This window comes from Agrilus planipennis, unplaced genomic scaffold, assembly GCF_000699045.2.
Source record: "Agrilus planipennis isolate EAB-ADULT unplaced genomic scaffold, Apla_2.0 scaffold45, whole genome shotgun sequence".
Taxonomy (NCBI): domain Eukaryota; kingdom Metazoa; phylum Arthropoda; class Insecta; order Coleoptera; family Buprestidae; genus Agrilus; species Agrilus planipennis.
This window is the reverse complement of record NW_020438890.1, coordinates 1,009,561-1,019,997: the sequence shown is the minus strand read 5'-3', so window position 1 is coordinate 1,019,997 and position 10,437 is coordinate 1,009,561. Positions and strand designations below refer to the sequence as shown.

Below are 10,437 nucleotides of genomic sequence, written 5' to 3'. Positions count from 1 at the left end.
TATTACCACTATTAAAAAGTAAAAATTCTTAGTTTTGAATTGATATAATTTTAATTTCGTTGAACCTTGTTTTTTTGTTTCGACACATACAATTCATTTTGAGATAAATTAGATTTTCCTATCAAATTTTAAATCGTCCACAACAAGGATTCATATACTCAATACTCGTATTTATATATATGTATTTGCATACACATAATACCTATACAAATTTTACTTTGCAATTATAATTTCAGTATCTCATTTATGCAATCAAAATTTAAACTAATTAGATCTACAGTCATCCCCTAATGACTGATGTCTCAAACAAGAAACAATTGAAACTTTTCAAATGAGAAATGCATGTGGAGAAATTTTACTAATAAGGATTTGCCGAGCGGGGCTTTCGGGTTGTATTGCCCCACTTGGTTCATCTAATAATGCGCAAGTTCATGGAAAATTGGAACAATAAATTTTTTCATCAATATATAACAATATCTAGCGTTTATTTGGATATTTTTCCAATCCCAAGTTTGGTAGATTTTAAAAATGTTCAAATTCTAGAACCAATATTTCTGATCAAACAAATAATTAAAAAAAGTCGAAAACATTTTTTCAGAGGTATTTTGGTCAGATGTTACTTTTCAAACCTTTTTAATTAATTTTTTATGTAAACCATTTAACAGTTTTTATTTTTCAGATATGTATTCCACTGGTACGTTAACTTTCTTGTTGGGGCTTTATTGAATTTAGTTGTTGTTGAAGTTCTGAAAACGTTAATAGCTGAGCACAGACCTCACTTTTTGCACACTTGTATTCCTGATCAACACGAAATTTGTGAAGATGGAGACTACATAAAGGACTACAGTTGTAAAAACAAAAATTATGATGATCATTTTCACAATGATTCAATAAAATCATTTCCTTCTGGACACACTTCATTTTCAGTATACGTAGGAATATTTTGCCTGGTGAGTATAATTAAATACTTGTGAAATATTATAATCAAACCCATATTAAATATTTCGTGCCCAAGGGTTCTACTTTACGGAACTATGGTACTATCAATTTTCAATTATTTACATTTTGATTCACAAACAAACTAACAATAGTTATTTCAGAAAATACTACAAACGACACAGTGAACGCCATCTGTAGCACGATGCTACATTTTAGGATTACGTATTTTTCAACAAGGTCCATTTGCCGTTTGTAGTATTTTCTGAAACGCACTGTTAAGACAGCAGGTAAAAGTTGGTCTGTGTTCTCGGAGCTGCCTGTGACGCGCTGATGAGATCCAAAAAGATCGAAATCGCGATTATTACAGAAAACTTAAACTGAAAAGCTTCGTTCAATTGGTACTTTATGACTGAGCGGCGTGACCTCATGGCGTAGAAACCTAGACCGTAGCTTTCAATTCGTTAGGACACCTTCGCTGAACCAAGTTTTTGTATACTTTAATTGAATAATTTAGGCAAATGCTGACGCAGTAATATTCAACAGATAACCATTCAATTCTATCGTTATTTATTCCGTCCTATTTGACTTTTTCCAACCACCACTCATTCCGCAATTCCTAATAGGAAGCTGAAGATGTCCCTGTGCTCTACGCAGCAACGTTCTACCTATCCACCAGTATCAGTAGCTAATAGAAAGTATAAGCACGTCATAGTTTAATAGATATATTTTCGGACTGAGTGGTGTGCTCTAGTGGCTAAACGATGACTTATCACAACGACATCGAGTCGATTTCAGTTCCGTCTGTCTTAGTCCAAATTTTTCGTTGGTTTTCTTGGATCGTATAGACAAATGCTGAGACTGTAATATTCCAGACTTTCACACTTCTACTAACTTGACTGTGCGTCTCATCTCTCTTTTTGTAGAACAAACAGAATAGCTCAAAACCCCAACGCCAAAACAAGACACTGTAGTTATCCGAAGCACTTTTCGTTAACAAAGTTACCTTCTTCAGGGACTGAAGTAAACTAAACCTAAATGAGAACTAATCCTAATTTATACTGATAGTTGTTAAGGTTCAGTGAACATGACCCGAAGCCAACAAGGTAGATGTTCAATGGACCTTAACATCATCATCATAAACGTAATTAAACTAAACTAAATAGCGGAGATCCAGGGATGGGACCGTTGTCATTGTTAAGAACAATTTGTTTATTTTTATNACAGACCACTTCGAATTATTTTATTCGATTAAGCTAACGTGCCTATCACGTTGAGGTTGGCTACGCCAGGATTCGTTTTCAGCAAGTAGATATCCACACAAGTGGACCTTGTTGAAAAATACGTAATCCTAAAATGTAACATCGTGCTACAGATGGCGTTCACTGTGCCGTTTGTAGTATTTTCTGAAATGCACTGTTAAAACAGCAGGTAAAATTGGTCTGTGTTCTGTCGGGCTGCCTGTGACGCGCTGATGAGATCCAAAAAGATCGAAATCGCGATCCGTGTCTGGCAGTTTTGACAGAATACAGACCACTTCGAATTATTTTAACAATAGTTATGATCGGGCTAATTTTTTGAATTATAGTACAATGCGTAAATTTCCCCCTCCAAGGGTTTAAATTGCATTTATTGGACTTATATGGCCGAAGGTATTTGTCCGAATTTTCCGTCCCTTCGTCAAATTCTTAAAAATTTTGCCGCTTTTCGATAGTGGCATATAATAAAATATATTCATGTTTGTCCGACTGAAATTTCATACTGGAAATTACAATAAATACTAATTAATAGTTTAAACATTTTCAAATTGGTAAAGGCAAATGGTAAATTAGTAGATGAACTGATGCTGTTCTCAACAACAACTCGAAACTCGAACATATGATGGTACTTCGATCCGAATCAGAACAGCATTACTAAACCTTTTCAGTAAAAAAAGGCATCTAAATTATGATTTAAATAATATAGTTTTTAAAATGGAACAACGACATTTTTCGATAATTCTTTTATTTTCTTATTTTTATTTCATCATCATCATAAAGTCGTCAGTCGGTTGGACACGCACCTCCACTCTTTCTTATCTTAAGCTAATCTTCGCATTTCCCCAAAACAACCCACATCCTTAACTATTTGCCAACAGTAATCTAATCTACTCCTCTTAACTCCTTTTTCAACCTCTAATTTGTCGCTGACTATCCCTTCATAACTGAAAAGGTGTCCTACCAACCTATCTCATCTATTTCTTATTGACTTCCATAGAATCCTCTGTTCTGCTATTCTTTCTAACCTTCTCAATTCACTGTATCCTCATCATTCGCCTGTAACACCACATTTCGAACGCTTCTAACCATTTCTGTTCCCCGCTCCCACCGTTAATTTTTCGCACCCGCACAGCGCCGCGCTCCAAACATACACCTTTAACAATCTTTTTTTTTAATTTCTAAATCAACCGTTCGCGAGCATAGAAGCGACTCGAACCTGCGCTATCATCTGCTTTATATCCTTACTACTGCTTCTGTCCTGACTTGTCTGACTTTCTAGATACCTAAAACCAGTCTCTTCTTCTAATTTTTCGTATCCTATCTTTATATTCGCTTTTTAACTCATCTCTACATTTTTAAGTGTATTTAACATCTTTTTATTTCATATTCGGGAAAAAACTTTTATGGGTAACAAATTAAAAAATAAATTACGTTAGTGATCATAGCAATATAACCATAACAAAGCAGTGCAACAATATAATATATGTATAGAGTTTATATAAGAAAAAATATAAAAGAAACGATAATTACTCAAAAATTGCATTAGAAAATTTAGTTGAGAGGCATTGCCCTGAAAAATAAAACACGAAAATGTTTAAGTTAAACGATACGTGTATACTTAAGTGACAGAGATAATGAAAAAGAGAAATTATCAGCGAAAATTGAGTAAATGTTCATTTAAAACTCTTTTAAGCAAGAACAGAGAGATCACGTTTAATGAAACACCATTTTACCCTTGATTTACCAGTGATCCATGATTTGTCAATGAAGGATATTTAAGGAAGATAATTTGAAAAATCAACTATCAACTTTATGTTTCACACTATTATTATTGAGGTTTTCTTTTAAATATTTTAAAGTATAAATCACTTTATTTCGTAAACTACTATTTAGTTGCTGATTTTGGTATTCAAAACCCGACCTGACTCCTTTGACGACCTCTCGTCACTTCTAGCACCCATTTTATTATATATCGAGCTTTCAAAAGTCTTCCGTTCTATAAAATTCATTTGAACAAAATTCATCCTCAACAAAATATGTAATTAATTAATATGTAACAAACCTTGAATGTTTGAAGTTAAATTGAAAAGTTCTAACGTGAGCCATACCCCGGACACATTACCAGTACACGACAACAATAATAGAAATAAAGAAATTCAATTAAAGATACATTTATGCATTTATTTTCAAACCTTATCAACCGCAAACGTTTATCTACATTCTTTCTCAGACATCCTATTTTAAATACTGAATAATTCTCAATGTAATAAAAAAATGCTCCGCATTTACTATTTTTCTCGTTAATAATGGTTAAAATTGATGTTGAACACATTCTTACAGACTTAACTGCTTATGTGAAAGAATAGCATTTCAGAAAAAAATCCAATTCGAGATAACCTCGTAAAACTGAAAGGCATTCAAATCACGATCTCATAAAAAAGATATAAACGGTCGTAGCAATTATGGATTTGAAAAGATAATTTAGACACCATTAGTTGGGATATCAATAATGTTTGGACAAATCACGCATTTTCATTTACTTCGCGCTTGGATAGACTTTTGCTATCAAAATCGGTACCGAACATCACATTAAACTGATAAAATCAGCTTTATTGAAATTGCTTAGACATCAATTTTACATTAGGTTTGCATGAGCAAAAAAAACAAACTATTGTACAAAACAGACAAATTAATGAAAATGAAATAATTCACAGAGCGTAGGTACCATGCATGATCAAATAGGTATGGGAAGGTACATCAATCTTTTTGTTTTACTTAAAATTCATGTGTTAGTCAAAGTTCTGCTTGTCTCTCAGTCCTTTCGATGTCTCTAAGATCGTCAAAACAATTACTGCATTATATTAATGAATTAATTTTTTGAATTAATTATACCCAGTACATATAACCTCAAATTAATGAAGAAAAATTGTTTATGGTGCCACTCCCTTACCGGGAATTGAATCTGGCCCCCTGTTTTTACACATTGGTATGAAATGTATTGTGTTAAGAAACACGTTGAATTTTTGTAATGTTAATTCAATGTAGTAGTGAATTAATTTTACCCACTACAGATAACCTCAAATTTAATTCGGCATTAAATCACCCTGTATAATACTAAACAAATTTTACGTAACTGACCTAATATTAATACTTCAGCATGCATAATATAAGAAATATGCAATTTTGAGTAAGACAATTAAAAAACATTTTTTTTTGATAAAGTTGAAATATCTCAAACACTAGTTGACCTAAACATGGGAAAGATTTATAAAAGTCTCTCTAAAATAAGATGTAGATTCTGAAAATTCAAAAATATACAGGATGCTCCATTTAAACCGTGTTACAAGAATTACATTATTTTATACATAGTATCCCCGAAAGGCTTAGACTCCAAAATTTTAAAACTTAATTCGAAGTAGTTTCTCAAGTATTCTAATGGGCCGTCACTGTAAAACACCCTGTATTTATTAATCAAATATTTATATACCATTGAAATATTTATAAATTTAACGTTCGTATTTCAATATCAATTGTTATCTTCTAACCTAGTGTTAGTAATACTTATTAATACCCAATTCCACATCACGTTTAGAAACCTAAAATACCTTTAGTGCCTAACGCGTTTTGCGGAATTTAAGGGTTTAAGTGTTTATTTAGCTTTTTTTTGTACCTGCTTATGTAAGCTGTATAGTGATCAAGTGATCATCATATACCGTGTAGTTTTGATTATTTATAGTTCTATTTGTAATGTAAATTGTTACAACAATCTTCTGGAATTAGCTAACCATTAAGACGTCAAATTAAGGGATGATACCTAGCAACTAACGCGTCTACTTTAGATATACAGGATGTTGTCGTTTAATCGGTTTTTTTACTTAAAAACCAACAATCTTTTGATGTGTTGGACGTGTTTAATAAATCAAGCTCGGTTATACATACGTCTTAAAGTCGAAAAGACTACGACTAAACGCCCACTGATGGAATCTTTAGGTTAAATTAGGTTATGAAACGTCAAAATAGAAATGCAAGGGTACCATCTGTCCAAATGTAGACGAGTTACACTAGTTTCCTCATAATGCCCTGAACAAGGGAAATGCATATGGAGTATAATACATGTTTCTTTTGTTATTCTTGAAGATTTTTGTGGACAATTTTTGAAACGTTATTTGGTTTGAATTACGTATCTCCAACAATTGTGTTTCTGGTTTTTGTTTACAGATCTACCTTAGACGTCGTCTTGCAATAAAGCCTTTAAATGGCGTCATCGAATTATTTTTAAAACTACTGTGCATTACCTGGGCGTTATTTTGCTCCTTATCGAGGATTACAGATCGCCGCCACCACTGGTGGGATGTCTTGACCGGTTGTATGATCGGAATTTTCACCGTACTGTACATAACAAAATCGCTTTGTAAGGATTTTAATTCCTTTGCACAGCAAGATGGTACAGCGTCATCAACACAGAAAGTGTCATGATTACAGTAAATTTTAGCACAATTTAAAAATGTACGATATTAAAGAAAGGGTTTATTGTTGTAATTTATATTTATACTTAAATTAATATATAATAAAGCGAGTTTATCATTTTATTTAAAACTCATTACCTATTTATAAACCTTTTAATATCATCATCATCATCATAAGTTCGTCAGTCTGTTTGGACAAGGCACTTCCACTCTTTCCTATCCTGAACTAATCTTTGCATTTCCCTAAAACTAAAACATCCCACACTCTTAACTATTTGTGAACAGTTATCTAATCTAGATTTACCTCAAATCCTCTTAACTCCTGTTTCTGCTTCTAATATATTTCTGACTAGACCTTCATACCTACCTACCTCGCCTAATTCTTATTGATTTCAATAGAGTCCTCTGTTCTCCTATTCTTTCTAAAGCCTAATCATTTCTAACCTTCTCTGTCCACGGTTTCCTCATCATTCGTCTGTAACACTACATATCGAACGCTTCTAACATTTTCATTTACGCCGCTCGCACCGTCCATGTTTCGCACCCATAAAGCGCTGCTCTCCATGCAGACGTACACCTTTAACAATTTATTTCGAATATCTAAATGAATAATTAACTTCTTTGTGTTGAAGGTGACTCGACTCTGCGCTATTCTCTGTTTTATATCTCTACTACTCCTTCCATCCTGATTTATCTGACTTCCTAGATACCGAAAATCAGTCACTAAAAAAGTCTACATTTTAAGGTAGATATGGATAGATACTTCTACAAACTAAGGAATTTTCAGCGGCTCAGCTAAAATATCCTGAAAAATTTGTTACAAACTAATTTATTTGTATAACATACTGTAAAACTAACCTATGTCTAGTTGGTCTCTAAAAATAATTTAGATTTAAAATTATTTTCTTGACGAAATTACTATTCAAAGTGCCAAATTCTCAGGAACCTGCAGTGTCCCTCAAACAAAATCTAATCAAAAGTGTAATGTGATTTATTTACTACCACATTGAGGACAAAAATGAAACCAAAATAAAGAAGTACTTATTATATCTTCTTGCCTGGGAGATATATTATCATTTTATTGTCGTAAAAATATTATAAAATCCTTTTCCAAAATTTGTCCCAACGGTTTTATATCAGGATCCTGTTCGATGTAAAATAAGTAAATATTCAATATTCTATTAACCGAGAGACGTTGTCGTTCAGTTGAGTTAATTGTACCTACGAAAGGAGCAAAGAATACCACCTATTTTTTTGCACCTAGCGTGTTGTTCAGTCAGCCTGGCACAATCAGAAGAGGAAGTCGCGTCGTAATCAGTCGAGTTCACAGGATCCTGGTAAGATATTTACATACTAAATAAATATATAATATGGTAATTTTAGCGTTTTGATATGTAATTTGCTTACACCAAGGCTTAGTTCTGCTTAATTTTGGTTGAATGTTTTTTAATCGATGTTTTTTTTAATTTTATTTAAAAATTCTCAGGAACCTGGTCTCAGGATCCTGTCAAATTGAGACCCAGAATACTAAGAACTATCCAGGGTCCTGAGAAGTTTATATTTAAATGCTGTTTGTGTGCAAGATAATTTGCAACTTTTTAGCTATACACTATAAAGTCAAAATAATAAAACGAACGATAGTGTAGTTACATACAAAGCTTCGATAGTTTAAAAAAATTAAAATTAAAAGAAAAATGCAGAAACCAAAGAATAAACAGACTAAGGAGGAAATATTAGAAAAAAAAGGATAGCTGAAAAATTGAGATATGAAAAAATAAATAGTGATCCTGACAGATTAGCGGCTGAAAAAGAAAAAAAAAAGCAAGAGTATAAAAAATTGAGAGAAACGCAAAAAAACTAGTATCTGAAATGTCGGCTAGTGAAAAAAGACAAGCTCGCAAAAATTGGAGGCAATAATCAAACAAATCTTACAAAAAACAAGTCTATGGCCAACATGACAAGTCAATTTGTTATTTAAAAAGTTGATTTCGGTTGGTTTTATTTTTTTTTCTTCAGTTTCTTGGTTACACTCTCAGTTTCCTACCGCTTGATTTCCTTGAAATGGCCATAAATCCAAAATTTTAAAATATTTTGACTGTTCCACTTAACATAGGCTAAAAGACGTTGTATTCTTGATAATAGACTAAATTTCGCAATTAGAATGTACAAAAAATGTTGGGCCGAAATCAGACTCAGTTTCGTCCTTAGTTTGTAGAATAACCCNGAAATTTTATTTTAACATTAGTCAAGAAACTTACTCAATATGAAAATTTCTCACAGATCTGTAGATAATGAAAATAAAGGACGTTTATGACAACCGGTTGCCCAAACACCCGACGTTTCTTGCTTAACTTCGAACGAAAACATGGTATAATGGCAACTCATGGTTCATATCCGCAACAGTTACACAGTCACATTTCTATTCAAAATTTTCAACAGTTATCCTCTAACCAACCTTAAAACTCAAAATAATAGCTTTTCCTTTACACCAGTTACGTCTATTCCGTTATTTCTCACCCCTACACCTAGAGGTTAAGACTATTACTTATCATTCGGGAAGACACCGCTTCAATTCAGTGTCCGTCTGACCTGTTCAAGTTTTTCAATAGTTTTTTAATAAAATCGATTTTTACTTAAATCATAAAAAAAAATTAAATTTGGGGAGCTGCATGCAACTAACGAACTTTTATCATGAGGAAATAAATGTATGAGCGTTTTCTTATATAAAATTTTATGTTCTTTTCTATAAACTTGGTTCCGTTCGTGTAATGTTTTCGTTCACGAAATATGGACGAAAATGTATTATGAAGTACTCTCTTCCAATGAGCTCTCCTTGGGTCACAGTTCTTCTACTTTACAACTGTTACACCTATCTAAATGAAAAAAACTGTCCAAGTACATACCGAATTCGCGCACCGAAGGTTCTGTACAAACTTGTAGATATGTAGGTACTTAAATAGTTCGTTCATCACGGGAATCGAGCCTCAAAGATTTTTCCCACTTTTTCCGAATATGTTTAAGCTTCCCTCAAAAAGCAGTTCTCAAAACGTACAATTGCGTTATTACAATTAAAAAATTATTTTTTTGTGACATAACTACAAATTTACGGTTTTTGGATTTTCCCCTTTATACTTATGCTACAAGACATTGCTTCTAGCCAAATTTCATAATTCTAGGTCAACGGAAATGCCCTTATGGTCGTATCTTTTGTTTGCTTTAAGTTAGAATTTTGATTTTTTCACAGCTGCAAGGGATTATAGATCTGAGTAAAAGGATCTTGACAGAAACAGACGGACAATAAAGTGATCCAATAAGGGTTCCTTTTTTCCTTTTCAGGTACGGAACCCTAAAAAAGAGAAAAGAATACTTATATCGTTCCTTTGACAATACATGCAGGGTTAAACGTTCTGGGATAAAATGATTTTCTATTGTCATCTATAAATGTATGTAAAACAGATTTAATATTCATGTTATTGTTTCCTCCGCATTCTCTTTGATTAACCTGTATCGGTTTTCTTACATTTCTGGTCTTGTGAATCTGCATATTTCTGAATATTACTCAGCAGTATGCAGTAAGGAAGCATTTTTACAAAATGTCTCAATTATTCAACCATAATCAATTTTAATTGAAGCATAAAAGTCATTCTGCGTTCAGATAGACCTAATAGCAGAATAAGCAATAGCACAGGATCAAGTTCAAAGGTATTACCCTATAAGTTTATATGTTTCCTTTACTTTGTGTCAAATTTTGAAACTCTTAGATAAAGTTACTAAAT

General features: G+C 32.6%; 1 protein-coding gene across 2 annotated transcripts in view; it reads left to right on the top strand.

The window, feature by feature from the left end:
• Window positions 1–6,766, top strand: part of LOC108735335 (putative phosphatidate phosphatase) — an 18,051-nt gene extending 11,285 nt beyond the window's left edge. The window contains exons 2-3 of one of the 2 annotated variants that reach the window (XM_018467260.2): window positions 680–950; window positions 6,414–6,766. In XM_018467260.2, the coding sequence (XP_018322762.1) occupies window positions 680–950; window positions 6,414–6,671 (529 nt within the window). In that variant the 3' untranslated portion in view covers window positions 6,672–6,766. The remainder of the gene's footprint in view (window positions 1–679; window positions 951–6,413) is intronic. The other variant, XM_018467259.2, reaches the window with a different exon arrangement.
• Window positions 6,767–10,437: the final 3,671 nt, after the last annotated feature.